This window comes from Semicossyphus pulcher, unplaced genomic scaffold (assembly GCF_022749685.1).
Source record: "Semicossyphus pulcher isolate SPU_LCO1_2020_fin unplaced genomic scaffold, fSemPul1.0.p SCAF_16, whole genome shotgun sequence".
Taxonomy (NCBI): Eukaryota; Metazoa; Chordata; class Actinopteri; order Labriformes; family Labridae; genus Semicossyphus; species Semicossyphus pulcher.
This window is the reverse complement of record NW_027211670.1, coordinates 18,294,561-18,316,151: the sequence shown is the minus strand read 5'-3', so window position 1 is coordinate 18,316,151 and position 21,591 is coordinate 18,294,561. Positions and strand designations below refer to the sequence as shown.

The following is a 21,591-nucleotide window of genomic DNA, read 5'->3' as shown; positions in this document are numbered from 1 at the left end:
GACACAAGAGTCTGCTGTGTGAGGTACCAGCTTGATTAATGTAGACATGTACAGTCTGCTGTAATGTTAATTAACAGTATTTAGAACACCTGGCTGAGGCGGAGTGCTGTTGTACTGTATATCAGCACTCATGGAATGCCTCTTGTCCAATCAGATTAATTGGTCGGAACTAACTGTTGTATAATACACAATAAAACATTATTGATTGTAACCCATAGTCTGTACTAATAGACAACATCCAGGGGGCAGTTTTCTGCATGATAAATACTGTTCCTTTTGAAATGTAAGTAATTTTTAGATTTTTGTATTAGAGTGTTTTTACTTTGTTGTATTTCTACTTAGGGATCAGAACACTTATCGCCATTGAACCTTACCCTTCTTATATATTAAACAGAATTTTAAGTTGGTACATTGGCTCTAACTTACCCCCTTTTGAAACATGTAAAAGGTAGACTTTTTGCCCGTCAATTTACCGAATAATTTCTACATATAATGTCAGAAAACAAATACGGTCTGAGCGCTCACACAGTACCTATGAACTGGAAGAACAGCTGCACGTCTTTCAGATGCTGCAGAGGTTTAAGCGATGTGCAGGCTTTGGCAAACACTCTGCTTCTGAGCGTCTTAGAAGGAATCTTCAAAACCCACAGGGACGTGCCAGTTCAATTAACTTGGCTATAAACATTATAGGCGGGGATTAGTGGGAGGGATGAGAAGCAATGAAACTATGATTCAGTTCCATGAAAGCCATATGCTCTTTTTGTTTACGCTCCGACTGTAGTTACAGAACCTCTTTGTGCTACACCGGAGAAGAGAGTGAACAACAAGCTGTCAAAAGTCATAATGCGAATGGATGTACTTCTGCGTTTTGACAAATGGTGTCAGTGTTTTTCTTTATTCCAGTGTCACCCTGTTGGCCACACTAAACCTTTTAAAAGTCACTATATATGTGGGACTTATGTTCACTCATATAAAGCTTGTAAATTCCACAAACAAATATTACTACTACAGATAGAATAAGAGTGCTACTTTAAAACTAATATCTTGTACAGTTTAAGCAGAGTTAAATCTTCAAAATTATGAATGAAAACTGATAAATCTGAACTCATAAGATGTGGAATTATGTGAGAGATGAAGAGGATTATCTGTTCATTAAAGTTGAAAAGAGATGGCTCCTGTAACAGGAGCCTGTAACAGCCATCTGTCTGCGGCCAGTGTGAGCCACAGATGGCATACAGCATTCTGCATGGGGTCTCAGTACTGGGAGTTGGAACCTCACTTCCTATTTACTGTTAACCATATGCTGGCTGCAGTTACACTCACAAGGTCAAACAGAAACGATTCAAAACAACCTAATCACAGCTTGTTGTTTCTCAAACATATAAAAGCTATTATGTTTTAGTTTAATTCTGCTGCGCTATGATTGGTGGATACTGCCCCCTATGGTTTTGACAGTCACAGCACACACACTGCAACAACTTGTTGAACTCCAGGACTCCCACTTTTCAGCTGTGAGCTGCTTCTTGAGGAATCGCCTGTGCCTTTAAGGGCTACAAAATCCAACATGCAAAGTTTCCGAAATTCTGCATTTGTTTGCTAAATTGCCAGACAGCTGAAGGGGGTTTTAGTCAAAAACAACCCTGTCACCCCCACACTGTACACCCACAGAGTGCAGGAGACAAATCCTTGGTGCCCTTTAACACAAAAGGCAGACAGTATTAAACCGAGGAGGACAGTCTGGGGGAGATTAGTGGCACACAACAGATGTTACTCCTTGATTAACAATAGTGTCTGCCAGGGGTGAGATCCAGCTCCCCACCCTTGTTGAGGCCCAGTGTTAACTTCAGCCCCTCATAAAATAAATGAACCTACTGCATATGATGTGAAAGGATAGGAATGATAAAAAACATTTGTTAAGCTATTTTTCTTGGGCTGCTTTTAGGGGCATTCTAATAAAATTCACTTGCCCTACTTTAGTGGGGTATTTGTCATGAATGAAATCATTTTTTAGATGTTGTGTTAGAAAGGCGAGGGGTTGCATGATGATTACAGGATGATAAAGAAACCAGATACTTGCCTTTAATGTCTGCTTCCTGCTTACGTGCTCTTCAGGCTTACTAAAAGTATTTGAATGACAGAAACGCAGAACGAAATCTAGGTTGAACTCTTTAAAGTGGTTCGATTTTAAGCTAGCAGCAGGTAAAACATGTTTGAAAACACTTCCCTAAGTGATATCACGTGCAGGTGACCGTGTGAATAGTTATTGCACAATGTGTGTACGCTTTATATAGACAACTAAACCGGAACAGTTAAATAAAAGCGTATTGCATCTGATTTACATCATGATAAATCCAAAAATTACTTCCTGAAAGGAGAACATCTGTTTGTCATAAAGTTGTTTTTTTTTTTTAAAGACTAGCCCTTATTACACTGGAAGTGAAATTCACTGAGGGGGAACTATCAATGTATACACCCTTCCTCTATCTGGCTCCTGAAGCCGCACGCAGATGGCAAGTTATCATGTTACACGTCTGTATATTGTGAAAGTACCTCGTCTATATGCACAGCTCAAAACTGTGATTACCTTTCATTACTGCAGGCTGGATCGGACCACAAGTTACACGAGCAGGTGGGTGATAGAGTTAGAAAAAGACTTTCAGAAATAAAGTAATTCATTTACTTTCTACCACAACAAATTCGGTAGAAGTTAAAAAGAGTGCCTAATAAGCCACATAACGCAATAAGTTAACCTCGAAGTCAAATATTTAAAAGTACGAGTAACTTCCCGGACACCCCTCGGCCCCTGTCAAAAGTGGTATCGCCCGTGTATGTTGTCACAGGCTCATTAGCGTGCAATCTTGGACAGTAGAGCACTGGGGTAATGTTGTAGTTTGCAGGAGCTGCCTGGAGCAGGACGTGAGGTGACCTGTTCGCATTACTTCCTGCCTTGTTCTGGTCTTTCTGCTAAAAGAAAAAAAAGTCAACATGGTCCAGCGAAACTAACCAGCAGCCCGGTGGTGTTGTTGGAGCTCCGAGACGCTCACCGTGATGCTTGTGAGTGGTACTTTTTTAGGTCAAATACTAAGTTTCTGTGCTGGTAGCTAACTTATGGAAGTGTAAGCTACTTTGTAAAGTGGGAAGTGTGATGCTCCCTTGTGCTTTCAAAGTGTGTGACTCGCATTTAAGCTGGCGAATTTAATTTGAAGTGACTTATAACAAAGTAGTCTTTTTTTTGGAAGCTAAACTGCTGTAAGAAGTTAGCATAGCAACTTTTCCTCATGTGTTCTGCCTTAGCTTTGTCCCTTCTGTCCTGTCTGGAGTATCACTTACATAAAAGCTGCTTCCAATCTTATTTTATTGTCTTTTATGCTATTCAATTAAGTTATAAAGACATAAATGCAATTAAATATCATGGGGGAGGTTAATAAAACAAGTGTCAATATGTTTATGAAGCTTAAACACGTTGCAACATATTCAGTTTTAAAATAATCCCTGCCTCAGTATCATCCATTTGTCTTCTTGTTGTAAGCCCAAAGTATGCTTGACTTGTTTATGAGATTAGTTGGCACAGTGATCCAAATTTCCACGAAGTTTGCAAAGAGAAACTACCTCCCTTTGATCCAAAGCATTTAACGTGAATTGGCTTGCTTTGAAGCACAAAAAAAACACTGATCTCAAAGTGGTTTTCACTCATGCTTGGCACACATGGCAAGATAGGTCAGTGCTTTTTTGTACTTAAAAGCTCCTGTGAGGAGTTTTTATCTGGCTATGAAACAGACTGAAAATAATTGCTCTATATGACCTACAAAAGCAAACCAGACCATCGGCGACAAGATTATTTCTATACAGTTATTTTTAATGCCTGAAACCACTGGTGGGGGGGGGTAGGTGTCAGACGAAGCAATTAACTGCACGCTGCCTTTGTTTACATTTTCCAGGGCTAAACTTTAAGTGAGTGATACATGTGACAGTTAAAGAAAGCAGGATGACATTTCTTTGTTAAAAACCACCACTTAAGCATGTACAGGACAAAATCAGCAAAGAGATAAGAGGTACGGCTTTGTCCACAGGGGGTGCCAAAATCAACACAAACCAAAAGTTCCTCACAGCAGCTTTAATACATTTTTTATAGCCCCTGCCCGGGTGCATGCCTTTGTACCCGACAGATGCCATGCCATGTCACCCTCTTTCTTGTTGCCCGTGTTACAGTTTGTGCCGTTGCAGAGGAATGTTGTCTTATCTTTATCTAGACAACCTTCCCCTCAGGTATGAAGACACGGCTTGCTGGCTGACATACAATCCAGCAGATTCTGCAATTTGGTGCTCTGTGGGATCATAAACACAAGAGCTTGTTAAACCTGAACTCCTCAGCGTGTCCCCTGGCCACGAATCCGACTACTTAAGTTCACAAGTGGCTTCTACAGGCATAAATTACAAGTTAGAATAGAAGGGGAAAAAAAGGGAGAAAGTATTTCTTGTGCATGTATATTTCATATATTTTCATCAGTTCCTTGTGGCCCTTCTGTTGAGTTCAAAATCCTGTTTGCTCTGTAGCCTGCGTGTAACATTCTGTGAGCTCCCGTCACACTACTTTCTTTGCCAAACTCATTTCCCTTTCATGAGGGATTTTGGAAAAGGGGGCTTTAAGGGACTGTTTGTGCTGGTTACTTGGTCGAGCTCAGTTTTCAGAGCCTTTTTCCCTCTGAAACTGAGAGGCATCCACCTGGAGGGCTGGCAAGCTCATCTGAAAAACTGTTGAACAGCTTTAGCTCAGAGAATAAAGAGGCTTCCTATCAGAGTTTGCAGATGATTCCTCTTCCCTTGTTCATATCAGGGAAAATACTTTGACATTGCAAGGCTCGCTGTGATCCTGTGCATTGTAAAGACGCTGTTATGACATTGTTTAAACACTTTCCTGGGGGGAGAAAGTAGTTCCCCAGCTTTGTCATGCTTTTTCATGAGTGCATATATGGTCAGTGTGGGGGGATGGATAAATTCCTGCATATAAAACTCAAGAGCACTCGTTCCCCTCTATTTTTAATTTGGCTTGAAAGTTAATGGGGCTGTTTCCATTGACTTATTCTTATATGGGCGCATTAAAATGCAATGTTATTCCGCTGTGAGAGCGAAAGGATGTTGTGTTTTCAACCCTTTGTAATTAACAGACTTTGTGAGATTCAGCATTCAAGTGGACAACATTTTTCTCCCACTCGGACAGGTGTGTTGAAAGCCTCGATTACGGTGCTCAACAAAGCTCTTGTTCCGGACAAATGTATACAGTGCAAGTGATTATGTATGAGATAATTAAACAGCAGGCCTGCTTGAAAACGTAGGCCTCCTTGGCTGCCGTGCATAGCCATGCTGAGCCTTTGTGTTTATGGTAAGTGGGCAGCTGCATGCTTGTGGGACCTTGGCTGTACCCCAGGCCCTCTACTGAGCCTGATAACCAACTATTGAAGCCTCCCAGCCATGCTCATTTCTGACTATTCACTGGCTGCTTTAAATGTAGAGTGTGCCTCCTGTTTGACATCGCCTAATTTCTGTGAACATGCGGACAGCTGTGGGCTAGCTCGCGGCGTACAATGAGTTTTCATAAATGTCCTTTCAGCCGTTGAGCCGTGGCGAAACGCGGCGGCACCTGCCCTTTGTGGCAACTAATTAATGACGACACCGAAATGGGAAAGTTTGGGGTGTTAGGAACGTTGAGTTTTCACAGTGAAATGCTGCAGAAAAAGCAGAACTGGTTTGCCAATTTGTCATCCAATTATCAGGTCTTGCATGTATGCCTGCTTCATGACAACACAGCCGCCATTATGACACGAGACCCCTGCACGGTCCAAACATGGATCCTATGCAAGCCATGAAACAAGAGCCAAAACAAGCTTTTTAGGAATATGCATATTTCCTCAGAGGGAATGTTCTTTGGAAGGGAGCAGCTAGACTTTTTTTTTTTTTTACCCAGCATTCCTTTCACAAGCGGCGTGGTGAAGAAGAGCGGCGCAAATCCCTCGAGCCGGGCCGTCTCAGGTGCTCAGCAGATGCTCGGATTACTGAGACGGCCAGAATCCTGGGATTGTTGAGAGCAGGACACGGATCCGACTGCCATGCAGGCAGGAATGTCAAAGGAGGCTGCCTGAAAATGCAAATCATTCAACATTTAAGCTTCATGTCAGGCTGAATGTCAGTTTGTGAAAGCTGTGATACAAAAGTTTAAATGCAAACCCGACACATACGATCTTGATGCATTGCTCAGGAGCCCATACACGTTGCAAGAATGATGTCAAACAGTGTTGTTTTCCACCAGCTGTCCAAGCGCTATAATGGATTAGTATTAGCTGTAATTGTCAGTCAGACACAAAGCTGCCAAATCCTTATGTAATGTTGGCCTAACCAGCGGGATTACAGTCTGAGCAATGTATGGAAAAGCTGCCCTAATTGGGAAACACAGCTTTGATGGGTGACCACAGTTTACATGCCTCTGCTAATGGCTAAGCTGGCAGTTTGTAGCCTTTTTGGACTTGAAAAGTGTCATTTGCAACATGTTACTCTTGTGCCTGAGCTTGTATAGAAAATAGAGCATGCTCTGCTGATGCTTTTGGATGTTGAGTTGGCTCTAAAGCAAGCCTCCGCTTTCCTCTTGACCCAATCAACACTGTGGTTTCCTCCCTCATCCTATCTAGCGCTCTTTTAAGGCTGCGCGATAGCTCGCTATTTCTGAAAGCCCCCAATGTAGCGTCGCTTGAAAGGCATTTCGGCGACCACAAAGGATGTGTGGTGTCCGCATCAGCTCATCCAAGGCAGCGCTGCTGTCGCCTCTTCTAGAAGGCTGCTGTCACTGCAGAGTGCGTTGCAGTCAGTCAGCAGACGGCTTGCGATGTGATGGAAAGCCACGTCTGAGGGAAAGGCCGCGAAACGTTCTTCCCCTTCTCGGAGATTAGACTTCTCACATGTCACGGTGGCTGCTGCCCCAGCCTAGATAAAGAGCTATCGGGCTGCAGAGGCGTAGAGGCTCCCACTGATTCCAGATAATGGCAGCATCATTATGGAGGTGATTCGGGGTTTGACGCACGAAGGAGGGGTCCCACTCCTCTGGCAAGAATTCTAGATGCTTGTGACAGATTAAAGCTTCAGCTACATTTTACATTCACTTTCAAGCGAGTGCATCTATCTAAGTCATGCTTTGTCCGTACAAGAAGAAGCAGGCTTTGCTTCTTTACATGTTTTCTATTCACAAGCTGTCAAGAGTGGTTTTCAAAGGCTGTGGGGCTAGGCTTCTATAATTGTGTGCTCAACTTATGTCACGGAGCTGAGGAATGTTTATAATTATGTTATAAACCTCGCCCATTTAAAGCACTCGGCGCAGATTTATGGGATAAACACGTAACGCTTAAACATAAGAAAGATGATGGACTGGGAGGTTCAGGAGTTATAGATGTTGTTTACAGCTTAGAGTCCAGTGTGTCAAGCTAAGGGTTGACTTTTTCCATTCTCCAAAGGAAAGGAAAATGTCATTCAGTGTCCTTTTTCTGTTTGTGTAAACTTCATCCTAAAGAGCTTCGGTTGACTTTGCCAGTTCTTTCTTTCTGCGTCGATGCCATCTGCATCCATCACCGAGCCATTAACGCTAACATGTAAACAACTGCTTCCTCTGCCCCAGAAAGTCCCTCGGTACCTCTGCTGTAAAACACAGATTGGTGTGGTTAATGGTCACGCACATATAAAGCCCGAGCTTTGATCAGCTCTTTTCTTTTTTATAGTTAAAGCTGCCAAACGTCCTTGAGCCGCTGCTAAAAACATCCCCGTGTTTAACTTGTTTTCCTGACGTGATAAGTGTTTGTAATGGACATCATATGCTCAATGCAAACACCACCACCGCCTCCTCCAGCATGTCCCCCCCTGCTCTCTGCACACACACTCCACCCCACCCCACCGCCTGCAACCTCTGATGTCGCCTCTTTTGTTTCCCACGGTGTCTCATCTTCTGCACACAGCTCTCTTTTGTCTCACGTACACTGTATCTTTCTGTCCCCCCCCCCCCTGCAGTTGTTCTGTCATTCACCCAGACCGACACCCTCCGACCTTGCAGGCATCCTCGCACCGTCTTGTGTCCCTCTGCTGTTCCCTGACTCTAGTATAAACTCTCTGTGACGATTACCTAGATTTACATCTGTGGCTAATCAGCTGTTTCACTGTAACCGTGGTGCAGCACTAATGCGAGGAGGGTTGTTTTGATAACCGCAAGGTCAGCTATTCCCAGCCAGCCCCCGAGTATTCAATTACACAACTTTGACTTTGCTCTATTCCTCTCTGTGCGCTCCAGTGTGGAACACTTTGAGGAAACTCGCTCACACAGATGACTGATAATCCTCCACACGGACAGGCAAGAACAAAACATGGTATAGAGTTCATGTTTTGGTGACACGGCTGGGCGGAAGCGAACTTGCAGACGAGTATGTGACATGGGCGGAGCCTTGCAAATCAAAGTGAAGCGGTGGTGTTTGCTCACTCAAATGAGAGTAAAAGAAGCTTGTCAAACCACAGATCTCTTTTGAATATCCACTTTCCCTCTCTCACTTTTGTACGTGCTGGAGTTGGGAAAACTTCTGAGTATCACGTACTGAATGCCTGCAGGCTTGACAGGTGAGTTTGACAAGTTTAACTAGTGTCTTAATGGGGTAAACTAGCTGTATACAGCTTATTTACAGTAGTTATGTGTAATGGTATGGCGTTTGCACGGTGGTTAGCGCCGTCGCCTCACAGCTAGAAGGTTCCTAGTTGTGGAGTTTGCATGTTCTCACCGTGCATGCGTGGGTTCCCTCCGGGTACTCCGGCTTCCTCCCACAGTCCAAAGACATGCCTGTCAGGTTAATTAGTGACTCGTATGTGTGGGTGTGAATGTGAAAGTTTGTCTGTATGTGTCAGCCCTGTCACTGACTTGGCGATCAGCCTCTTGCCCAATGACTGCTAGGGTAGGCTCCAGCCCCCCGAGACCCTGATCAGGAGAGACAGCAGAGAAAATGGATGCATAGTTGGATGGATGATACAGAATTTTCTCATCCCACTCCTGAAGCATAATCAGGGAAATACCTGCCAAATGCAGACAAAAAGAGTCCAGTAAAAAGTGTCACTGTGGCATGTGAGAAACGAACTTTATTTCAGATCCCAGGAGTAATCCATCACTCAGCCGCAGAATTCTGGAGAATCCCTTACTCAGCAGTTTCTTGGGAACATTACTAATGGTGGTGCTTCCATGTAATTGGTAGCGCTGTTGCGTCCTCACTGCAACCAAATTCCTGTCATTGAATTAGCATATTTAGCAACAGTTGCTTGAATCAAAGAAAGAGGATTGGATTATGCTGCAGAAGTTGTCAAAGTTTAAAGTTCTGGTACTCAAAAACCAATTATGCAAGAATCCGTTTTTTGCGATATTCCACCCCGACAGTTTTGGAGTGCAATTAAACGCCTCACTAAGGAGTGACAGCCAACCAGATTTATTCTGGTCCAGCTTTTTGCGCGGTCAATCTCTTCAAGCCTTAGAGGCTTTCTGCCAGAAAGCTGTACTATAAAGCAGTTCTCCTGCAAGATACTGCTTGCTTAACCCAAGTTACATGGTGCAGGAACCATGCGGCTTTCAGGGCATGGTGCGGGAATGAAAGAGGCACCCTTCTCCCCATTGCTACACAGCATACCTACAGAATGATTTTAAAGCGCTCCTCTTTCTTCATTGTTTTAAAGACGTGTGTTTTTGTGTTGTGTTTAAACTCCATTGTAAGTGCTGTGGACCAGCCCACGTCCTCCATGAACCTGAAGGAGAGCATTGGGTTTGCTCACCATTAACAGCGTTTCAGAGCCTTAACCCGGGGAGATCTGATCTCTCCAATCCAGCTGGATTGTTCTCTGCTTATATGGTTCGCAGAACGTCAGAAATGCACTGAATTCTAATCCCGTGCTCATCTCTGTGTGTCCGCTCAGGATCGGGCCGAAGGGTGAAGCACATTCCTGCAAGGAGTCGAGGGCTGCTGTCTTAAGCTTAACGAGAAACCCGCCAGCTCGCACCGTGCCCGCCAAGATGGCCGCCAGCTCTTCCTGCCCTCACTGGAACCACTTGGGACAAGGATGTGCGTTGCAATGGTGATCATATTCAAGAAAACACTGGAAAAGAAGGGTGCCGACGATGTAACATCCAAAAGGACAGATTTGGGCCAGGTGAGGGAATACTTTCTACTTGTGTAAGCATTTTTTTCCTGTGTGAAATGTGTCATTTTATTTGTATATGTTGCCATGCCAACAGGCGTCACTGGTGCTGCTCTGAATCCAGAAATTAGTGCCGGCTCTCTTTTATATTTTTCCTATTTTCATTCAACCCTAATAGCAGCTCAAACTTGACTTCCCATGAGTCAAATTAGTTGGAAAATTCTTCATGTTTCCTCCTTGAATGTCAGGAAGCGATGTCAGAAAGAAGTATTCAGATGTTGAAGCTGTAAAAAGGGATGTTTATTCTACAATTACCAATAATTGCATCATAATAGCCGCCAACTGTTATCAGCAGGGCGTTTGTCATCTGGTTTTCGAATCCCCCGTGTTCCACTTATTTCACCCAAATTGACAATGGAGTATTTTAGTTCCACATGGCCGAGCTGCTCTGAATCATTTTCTAATCGGCACGCATGCAGTCGAAAGCTTCTTTCTTTCCAGCGCCGAGTGAGAAACTCCCTCGACTAATGCGGACTGTGTTTGCCCCTTCGGCCTCGTGCAGTGAAGTCATCATTTTTTGAGGCAGAGTGTCAATCAGAGGCATTTATAAAGGAACACTCTGTCTCTGCTGACGGATCGCACTTAGTCTTTATAAGCCAAAAATGTGTGTCGACTACACACACACACAAAATGTAGCTTTCCTCAAGTTTTTGATTTATTGACTTGTCATTGCCAGAACCTTTTTGTTTTTAATGCAAAGCTATGTATGGGACTCTCTGGTTTCTGGCGAGCTTATCGTTTATCTCTCTTGCATTTCTGCAGTTCCAGTTCCAGGCACAGACCATGACCCAGGGGACGGCACTCTTCTCTTGTGGACTCATGGGTAAGAGTCTGTTTTTTATTATCACTATTATATTGATAGAAAAGTTGGCAAAGTAGGAACTTGTGGGAATCTAGTAGAGAAATGGTAGAATGGTAAAATACATTAATGTATTAACTCCGTGGGGTAGACAGTAGCTCAGTCTCTAGGGACTTGGCTCGGGAAGTCCTGGTACGGACCAAGCAGGGTTTTGGGGTCGGTAGCTGGAGAGGTGCCAGTCTTCGTCTTCTTCTTCCTTTGCTTTTTCTTCTTCCTTCCTTGTTTTCTTGATCTTTCTTGTCTTCTTCTGGTTCTTGTTCTTCCTCGTCTTCGTCTGGTTCTTCTACTTCCTCGTCTTCTTCTTGTTCTTGTTCTTGTTCTTGTTCCTACTCGTCTTGTTCTGGTTCTTGTTCTTCCTCGTCTTGTTCTTGTTCTTGTTTTTCCTCGTCTTGTTCTTGTTCTTGTTCTTGTTCTTCCCCGTCTTGTTCTTGTTCCTACTCGTCTTGTTCTTGTTCTTGTTCTTTTCTTCCTCGTCTTGTTTTTGTTCTTTCTCGTCTTGTTCTTGTTCTTCCTTGTCTTATTCTGGTTCTTGTTCTTCCTCGTCTTGTTCTGGTTCTTGTTCTTCCTCGTCTTGTTCTTGTTCTTGTTCTTTCTCATCTTCTTCTTCTTCTTGTTCTTCCTTGTCTTCTTGTTCTTTCTTTTCTTCTTCTTCTTCTATGCTGTGTTTTCTTGTTCTTCCTTGTCTTCTTGTTCTTTCTTCTTCTTCTTCTATGCTGTGTTTTCTTGTTATTTCCTGTCTTGTTCTTGTTCTCCCTCGTCTCACCATATTTCTTCCTGTTTGGGCCTCTGTTGTCAGTTAATGTTCCTTCCTTCCCATCACAAAGTAATCATGTACGTACAGTACAGCAGCCCGCTGCTGCTTACAGAGGCCAGAAAAAGCGACGTGATTTGCTGACAGCAGTTGTTTGGAGACGCTTGTCTTATTGTAACATTTCTTAGAAATTATGGGCAGCAGGCCAGCCTCTGCTGCATCTGGTCGCCGGTCACACTGCATTATGTGGAACATGTCTGACAGGTGTTCCTGCCAAGAACAACGTGGGTTAATGACTGTGTGTTTGCAGCTTATCATTGGCAGGGATGTCACGGCACTCCTGCGTGCTGCACAGCAGCGGACATGTTGTCCTTAAGTTGGAAATATTGTTCTGACTTTAAAGGCCAGTCACCTCAGTTTACCTAGCAGTATGAGTGAGAGCGTTTACAGTCTTTGTGCTGCGAGATTAAATGGCATTCTGTCCTCGAGTTACTTGGCATTGAGTGCGTAAGACTGGCAGAACACATCAGTCCCAGTAGGTGTTGTTAATACTGCCCTTTGTTCCTCGCCCTGCCCCTGTGCTGTAGATGGTATTTTGGGGATTTTTATCTGCAGCGGAGAAGAATAGACTTTTTGCATACCAGGAGTGGGCAGTGGCTTCGACGTTCGGTGTCTGACTCAGAGTTGACTGACCAGTTCAGTCGGCCGACCCTTTCAACGATTCAAGAGAGGCTGCGTCGTGGCAGTAACAGGTGTTTTCCTGGCACGGTTGCTATGGTGCTGGTGCAGAGTGGATCAGCGATGGCAGATCCCAACAACAACAAAAAAACATGTAGTCTGATGTTTATGATGGGTTACTGACATGTTATCAAGGCTTCCAGCAGACGTGCGGTTGGTTATGGAGTCGGTGAGACATTGAGCCCTGCTGTTCCCTCTTCCTATAAGCCGTGCTCACAGACTGTGACACTAAAGCAGTGCCTGGAGGACGGGGTTTATTTTTAGTGCCAATTACGCAAAGCAGAGAGTAGTGTCAATACAAAGTACACATGCTGGCATCAACGCGCTGACCCAGACTGCAGCAGTGTCGGGGGCGTTATCTGTGTTGAGGCTGCCGAACTTAACCTCTCATGAACCGAGAACTTTAGCACTAAAAACAGCTTTATGTCCCTAACTTTAAGACAACTGCTTCCATTTAGTGATTATCATATTGTGTTTTGATCTTCTAGTTTAAACACCATATCTGAATGTCATACATAAACCCTGCACCTTTAATCTGGTGCGTTATTTTAAATTCCTTTCAACACTACGGAATAAAAGTGCAGCCTGGAGTTATGAAGCTGTTCAAACTATTTTAATTTGAAAAGACGAGAGACTTAACAAGCCAATACTTGAGATGCAGAGTTCCTTAAAGATTTACTGTCTCATGCTCGGAGCCTAGTTTGATGCATTTACATGTGTTCATGTGGCGGCTGCTTTGGTTTGAAGTGATGTACAAATGAATTAATGAAATCGAGGGAAGCACATTTAACAGAACAGAAGCTGTACAAGTACAGAGTGTACAAATAAGCCCATTAAAAATGTCTATATTTAAAGTATATATGAATGTGGTCTTTTGTTGCAGAGACAAGCCGCTGGCACGAGGTGGGTCACAGCTGTGCCGTGCAGCAGAGGCCGGTTGGGACGAGCCTGGAGAGCCTGTGGGACGTCCTGCCAGAGGTGCACAAGACTTCTTCCCACTGGGATTGGGATGTTGGCTCCACCTCCAGCACAATCACCAGCTTGTTGCAGGACCTCAACCTGACCGAGGCTGCGTCCTCGCACTCCACCGCCCCACCCAGCAAGCGGCAGTGCCGGTCCCTGTCCTGCTCGGACGAGCTCGGCGGGTGCCGCTCCACCTGGCGCCCTCAGGGCTCCCGCGTGTGGACGACGGTGGAGAAGAGGAGGTGCCACAGCGGAGGCAGCGTCCAGCGCGGGGGTGTTGGGAACTCGCAGCTCGGCTTCCCGGCCATGCAGCGCAGCTCCAGCTTCAGCCTGCCCGCCCGCTCCAACACCCTGGAGCAGCCCTGCTTCACCCAGCGTCCGCCCTGCCCTTCTGCCTTCTCCGGCCTGACGCCCTCCTCCTCCATGCCTCTGTCCTCAGAGCCCCCAGCGCAGTCCCTCTACCTCTCTCACGAACAGATCTGCCTCCCTGAGCCTCGTGGACCCTCGCCCGCAAGCTCCCCGGACTCCACCCCCGAGCTGGAGCGCCGCGGTGGACAGGGGGGTCTCGCGAGAAGTCGCTCACAACCCTGCGTCCTCAACGACAAGAAGATCGGCGTGAAGCGCAGACGTCCAGCTGACACACACAAACAGAGGCCTTCTTTGGACCTGGCCAAGATGACACAGGTTGGTGTAACAGATATTGCAGGATGATATACTGCGATCTCTCTCTGTTTATCCTGTTTAAAATCACTGCATAAAAACTGTATATAACTTAACTATTAATCTTGCACTAAGGCATGGTACATACACTTAATCAGCGGCAATTATGTGGCGTTTATATATCAGTCGTCCTCGTGACAGCCCTCTGGAGCATGAGACCAGACCCTCAGGAAACAGCCGTGCCAGCTGGAAACTCCTCTCGGTCCATCAGTCTCACAAACATTTGCTAGTTATATTCTGCTGTTGTGGCAATTTGCCGCTTCCATGTTGGATAAACAAACACTTCCATAGAAGGTCACGCCATTGTGTCTGTTCTCCCTCAGCACACCTCAAAGTGTTTCTGCAGGCCTTGTCATCAAACGGAGGCGATCCATCCGTTCATGCGGGCCCGCTCTGGGTCACATTCCTTTATGTGGGCGTGTGTTTTTTGCACTTGAAACGAGGAGCAGGAAGCAAAGAAATTGCCCTTTTTATGCAGGAATTAAAGAGTCAGTCAGGAGATCAGATGAGCCTGATTTCATTAAAAGAATGATCTTATAAAACTCACTGTCCCTCACCATGTTTCAACAGACAACCCGTTTGATCCTCTTTGCCCGGATCGTAACGTTTTCACACGGCTGCATCACAAACGCAGCGCTGGCCCCCCTCAGAGGAAGTCACGCAGAGTTCAGCAGCGCCTTAACAACGGCGCTGCTGTGTCACGACAAGCAGACGCCACACACACACACACAAACGGGGACGAGGTCAGCGCGGAGAAAAGAGCCTCAGGCGAGGCCACTGACAATATTTTCACAGAGGAACGCCGGGGTGCTGAGGTTGTTGGCGCTGGATGTGTCCTGCTTGTCCGTGCGTTGTGATCTCTGTTCCTCCTGTATTTTTGAAAGGGACCGCCGTGACGCCGGTGTTCTGCTCAGGTGGAGGGAAGGAAGCCTTTGAAACCATTCAACTGTTTTAATGCCTCTTTTTTTTTTGTTATCTGTTTAAGTGCTAGCTTTGAAACATCAGGAATTGCTTTTATTTGTTCTGCATGATTTTAAATTGAACTTCCTCCTTTTGGACTGCTTGTTTAAAGGAGCGATTCTCCCCTGGAAAAAGCCACTGTCAGTCAAAGCTGGTGTTCTCTGTCATCGATAGAAGCAATAATATTTGTAATTGGCGCCATAGCTGTGGAGAAAGTTGTACAAACAGCTCGTGGTTTCGCCCATTCTACATTCCTACAACACCCAGCGTGCATTGTGCCCCTCTCTAAGAAAGGAACGGCCCAGTGAGAGACGCTGGAGTGAAATACTACTGTTTTCCAGTCAAGGACATTGATCGCTGCAGGCAGTGGCTCAGAGCGGTACAGAATCCGAAATACGACGAGAATATACCGGTGCATCGTCTACGAAATCTGCAAACCTGACGATTTTAAACATGACATCGGAGGCGGGCGTCCTAGATTGAGGAAGTGTAGTTTAGCGAGCTCCCTGGCCTCCGCCAGATGATGCGTTTTACGTAGTCTGTTGGAGGTTTTCCAGGGCCCATTGGAGAAGCGAATAGCGTCCTCCAAAGCCACAGAGCCAAAGTGCATTTTTTTCCTACCATAATGGCATTAGCTCCTCATGATAGCATGATATGACTGTGGTTGAAAATCGGCGAACTGGCCCTTTAAGCCTGCCCGACTTTAGTGTTTGGCTTTGAATATTCAGGAAATCACAGTGGAAAGGATCCTCACTTGTAGCGATAAACTCGCGCGTCACCCTATCAGTATTCAAAGTCACCTTTCTATTCAAAGATTGCTCACAGTGCTGAGTGTGTCTCCAAAGTGTCCTCTCATCCACACACACACACACACACACACACACACACACACACACACACACACACACACACACACGCACACACGGCGGTGTAGTTTACTCAGCGAGAAACTGCTCCCTTCTCTGCGGCTCCATGAATGTCAGGAAGTGGAGCAGCTGTGGCAGAGGTTATGGATCGCCGCGCTTGGGAGATGCGTGTTGGGTAAAGAGATATTGATTTCTGTAAATTCAGCTCAGTGGGTGGATCGCTGCCACAACCGGGCCTCATGAGCTATTGATCAGCTTTTTATTGACGGAGAGTCAAGGTCAGTATGGATGAGGAGACTTTCTGCGCTCTTCTCCATTTCGCTGTGAGGGAGGTGACAGAAGCGGACAAACATGGATGCAGGCGGCACTTATTCATGACCCTCGCTGTGATGTTTTCTCTACCTCTGCGTGAGCTATATTCGGTCTACTTAATGTCAATGGAACATTTTTTTTAATGCAATACTCCAGACTGCTCCCGGCCTTATCAGTTTGCTCCCATGGTCTGGGCCAGAAGACAGTGGAGACTGAAGTGCTAATGCAGGAGGCAGCAATGTGACACCGGCCCGGTGCTGACAAATGTACCCGCTCGGCCAGTGCCAAGAAAAACAGCGGGGCCCCCATTTGATCTACTGCCGCTGACCGGGGGTGAGACCTTTCTCACCAGTGTGGGGTCAAAGACATGGATCATAACTTTACATTTGATCCTTTCCTCTCTGCCTTATTCAGAGATCTAGCTGCTTTGGTCCCTTTACACGCAGGTCGGAGCCTTTTAATGGGAGGACGACTAGATGAACAAAAACCCAGTGGGTTGCAATTCATGTCCATTTTTCCAACTGTTTGGTCCACACCAAAATATCTCCAAAACTATCAGCTGCAATTGCACTTAATCTTTGTACCGACATTCGTTGTTGCCAGATGATTGACCCCTGAAGTGATCCATCATGAGCTCAAAGTTTTCATATGTCAAACACATTAGCTTCGAAAATAAACTTGCAAAACTATGACAGGCAGCAAATGTTAGCATGCTAACACACTTAAATGGGAAGGATAGTAAACAAATGGGGCGGCTGTGGCTCAGTGGTAGAGTCGGTCAAGGTTAATGGTTCGATCCCCAGGTCCCTCAGTTTACATGTCAAAGTGTCCTTGGGCAAGACACTGAACACCCAAAGCCATCGGTGTGTGAATGTGATGCCTGATTGACAGTCGGGCACTTTACTGAGCAGCCTCTGCCATCAGTTTGTGAATGTGTGCGTGAAAGGGTGAATGAGTGGTTTGAGTGGTCACAAGGCTAGAAAAGTTCAGACTATTTACCCCCAAAAAAGTGTCCCATCATGAGCTCAACATTTTTCCTTTTATAAAAATATTTCCTCACCCACATCTGTACTTTGTTTTTAGTGCTAAAAAGCTAATGTTAGCATGCTAACACGCTAAAATAAGATGGTTAACAATATACCCGCCAAACATAGCATGAATGCATTTTTCATATGCTGATGTTAGCATTTAAATTCAAGCACCTCTTTGGCTACACACAGTCTCAGTGAGATGCTGGTGCAGCTGTTGGAATAGGAATTATTTCTTGAACCTGTATCAGTACGTGCAGCCTGTGTATTTGTCTATGCTGTGTTGTTAGGGTTCTATGTTAATGTGAAGGTTTAAATAAAGGTTTAGTTTAATGACAATTTTTATAAGTAACTAGTAGGTAATGTATACATTAAAATGCCAAATATTTGTAGGCTCTGGCTTCTCAAATTTGAGGATTTGCAGGCTTTTCTGTACCTCAGATCATTATTTCTTAAAGGGGGGGTATTATGCTAATCGCAAGCTTCATGTTTCACTCTGTGATACCTGTGGAGTAGCTTAGCATAATTTACAGTTAAAAAAAACAGCCTCGGCCTGAAACGACTCAGTCAGCTCCGTCCCTTTTAAAGAAACCCCGTCCCTACAAGCCCACTTTCTTCTGATTGGCCTGCTGAGGCTGCACTTTGTGATGTCACAAAGTGCAGCGTGTAGAAAAAACAGTGTGAAACCTGGCGTTCACAGCAGACTGAGCTGAGAAGCCTGGGGATTACTCCAGCATACTTTTACCTACAGACATCCAACATTGTAACATTATATATGTTAACATTGTCTTAAAATGTGAAGCAGTTAGTTCTTATTTTGACAAATCAAGCAGGTAGAAGATGATTTGTGCTCCTGAACCTTTACAGTTAGCAGACTCATAAAACGTGTAGCTTAATCTTTAACCTATCGATTAGCCGCAGCCATAGTTCACACTTTTGGCTGTGAGCTGCATCCCCAACAGTCCCCTGCCTGTTAGCTATTGCGTTAGCACACAAGTGACGGGAGGTTTCACAGAGGCCTTATTCTCCTGCGCCCCTCCGCTCTCTCACACCGCCGTGGTCGGGCACGACGCAGCTGTCCTGCCTCCTCCACATTAGCTGGATAAGCCTGTCATAAAGCCTCTCGCTCCAGCCCGCACAGCTGTCACAGGACTCGCCTGCAGCCGTGCTGGCACATGTGGATCTGCCCGAGGAAGTTTTCCCAGATGTATGTGTTCATTGTGCGGTGCCAGTGAAAGGCCAGCGGAGTCAAAAGGCTTACATGAGTGATGTCTGCCCTCGGGGTGTTTGGCCACTCTCTGCCTGGGTTCCCGCTGGACCTCAGACTCTCACTCGTCCAACTACCAGTTGCTCCAGCGTGTACTGCGGGCTAAATTTATACCCTTTAAACATTTTTTTTATTGTAGTGGTTGTTGCCCAGTGTCCAGCTCTGACCTCACCCACACATGGTATGAGTACAGTAGAGGGATTGTGTTTGTATGCCTTTAGCTTTGCTGTGCCCTAGTTTGGACATAGGTCATAGTCCAAGATGAGAATGTTGTTTGATTTCCTCACCAAATATGCATCACAAGGGAGAAAGAGTATGCTTCTTTTCCTTGAGAAAATCAATTTTATGCTGCTAGAAATAACAATCTTTCTGTCCTTTTTACAGAAACTTCGGAACTTCCACAGCCTGAGCTGCCCTGGAATCACCGGCGAGGACATCTGTGAGTCTAACCAGACCCTCTTCACTCTCAGGAGCCCGAATCACTGCGACACAGACGACTCAAGCGGCTTGGAAGACGTTCAGACTGGGACCAAAGCGGGCCAGAACATGCCGTCAGACCCCACCATCGAGGAGGCGGACTGGAGCGAGCACGCGCCGGGGACGACCAACGGGAAGGACAGCGAGCCTCTGTGGGCGGGGCTTTGTAGCATGAGGAAAGACGTGTATCAGCTCGGAGGCGAGCTCGATATCGAGCAGATCGAGAGGAACTGAGCTGGACTGTCTTCCTCTCCGGGGGAAGCTTATGTAGGGGACTTTATCACCAGGTGGTACAGCGAACAGTACTGATAGTCTTAAGGACAAAGCGAGTGGAAAGCTAACGCCGCGAGCGTCCAGCACTTGTTTTGTTTTTTTCTCAAGGAGAGATTGAGCAGACGCTTTGTGGGCTTAAAGTCCACTCTTTGGGACTTTGTGAAGTCAGAAGCTCCTCCTCCGCTGCGGGGAATCTCAACTGTGTCTCAGGAGAACAAAGAAGGCGGATTCAGGTGGAGAAAACAGAACTGATAGATATAAAAATGATATATTAAGGTTGGCTCAGAGCTGGGGTCTTTAACATTTCTGTGTAACCCTGATTACCTTCATTGTACTACATGTGGCGAGAATTCACAGCAGGTTTGTACAAATTCTCTGCACTCGAACACGACTCCTCCTCTGACCTTCCTCAGTCGTACGTCGGTACGTGATGGACGGCAGCGGAGACTACTTAAAGAGCTACTGTTAGCAAAGCCCCTTTCACTCTTACTGAGCAACAAGCTGCACGCACACACAACCTGTAAAGACGAGCTTAACATTTCACACCATAACATCGGGCTTCTCCGAGATCTATGCTCCCGTTTTGTTTGAGAGAAGCTTTGTGATGCTAATAGCGTTAATATTCTTTCTTTTTACGATTTGTAACTACAAAGTTATGTAAAAACATGAGCATATTTCTATACAAATAAAACACAGTTTTAAATGTGTCATTTGGAATCACATCATTCCTGCGTCTTTACTCACTAAAGCTGGGATGCCAGATGAGGACTCTCCTCACAAGTGTTCAGACAGGATGTGAAAATGTGCTGTCGCTTTTAAAGTCCAATGAAACATGCAAATAGGTGTGAATAGACCCAAAGCCACTCACACTGAAGGAGACTCTTTGTGTAGATGTACAGTGAAGAGATTTGGATTTAAGTGTGTTTTAGCGACTGGTTTCATTAGTGATGTGATTGATTTAATGCAATAAATCAGGTACTATAATTTTATAAGATATACTTTAGGGGCTGCATGGTGGTGCAGTGGTTAGCGCTGTTGCCCCACAGCTAGAAGGTTCATGGTTCAAATCCCAGTTTGGACAAAGTGGGCCTTTCTGTGTGGAGTTTGCATGTTCTCCCCGTGCATGCGTGGGTTCCCTCCGGGTACTCCGGCTTCCTTCCACAGTCTAAAAACATGCTCGCTATGTTCATTGGTGACTCTAAAATTGCCCGTGAGTGTGAAAGGTTGTCTGTCTCTGTGTGTCAGCCCTGTGACTGACAGGTGATCAGTCCAGGGTGTACCTCGCCTCTCGCCCAATGACAGCTGGGTTAGATGTGACCCTAAACAGGATAAGGGGTAGAGATATTGAATGGATGGAAGATGTACTTTAATGTCATCACAGGGTAATTTGTTTTGGACTCTTGTTCTGAAGCTCCACAGAGGATAAAATTATAAATACTCCATAAAATAAACACAGAAATATTCCTACTTCACTAGAGAACTGCAATTTTCCTTTACTTTAACTACTCAAAAGTATTTCTACTTTACTCTCACTTCAATTTTAGACTATTTTAAGTATTTTCCAACTTTTTTTGAGCCCTTTAATTTGAGTTTTGTTTAAAAACTTGTAGGTATTTTTACCTTACATTGACTTATAATGTAGTCTAGTTTAACTAGTTCAAAGTATTTCTTATTTTACTTTTGCCTGAACTACGGAAGCCCTAAGCGGACAATCATCCAGACATTTTATTAACTCTGTTTTCCCGTGATAGCAAGTCATTTCTGGTTGCTCTCTCTCGAGATCTCGACTTATTTTTCACGTTATCTCGAGATAGCGCTGGTTTCTTGTGATAACGAGTTCATGTCACTTCATTACTTAAATCCGCAGAATTGCAAAATCACAAAACAAACACAGGAACAGGTTTAACTTACCTCATCAGTGTGGGAAATGACAGCATGGCACGTCCTGGTGTGTAATAACACAGTCACCAGCCTGTTGCTCCGTTTTCTAGATTGCTGGAAAGTGATACTGTTATCAGGAGAAAACGAGCTTTGTTATCTGGAGATAATGAGATAAAAAACCATCTGTTAAAATGGATAAAAAACAGCTTTGTTGATCCTGTGATAACGGGAAAAATAAGTCG

General features: G+C 45.1%; 1 protein-coding gene across 1 annotated transcript; it reads left to right on the top strand.

Annotated features, from left to right (window-relative positions):
- The first annotated feature begins 2,889 nt into the window (after positions 1-2,889).
- fam53b (family with sequence similarity 53 member B) lies at positions 2,890-20,175 on the top strand. The gene is made up of 5 exons (XM_069664520.1): positions 2,890-3,054; positions 9,973-10,206; positions 11,017-11,077; positions 13,486-14,249; positions 19,103-20,175. The coding sequence occupies exons 2-5, from the start codon at positions 10,117-10,119 to the stop codon at positions 19,427-19,429; spliced, it is 1,242 nt and encodes a 413-aa protein (XP_069520621.1). The 5' UTR covers positions 2,890-3,054; positions 9,973-10,116; the 3' UTR covers positions 19,430-20,175.
- Positions 20,176-21,591: the final 1,416 nt, after the last annotated feature.

What these genes read in the sequence shown, in the direction of transcription:
- fam53b (XM_069664520.1), top strand. Translation starts at nt 10,117, where the DNA reads ATGTGCGTTGCAATGGTGATCATATTCAAGAAAACACTGGAAAAGAAG. An exon ending in AAAGGACAGATTTGGGCCAG is followed by an intron (nt 10,207 to 11,016) that starts GTGAGGGAATAC and finishes GCATTTCTGCAG; the next exon opens with TTCCAGTTCCAGGCACAGAC. An exon ending in CTTCTCTTGTGGACTCATGG is followed by an intron (nt 11,078 to 13,485) that starts GTAAGAGTCTGT and finishes CTTTTGTTGCAG; the next exon opens with AGACAAGCCGCTGGCACGAG.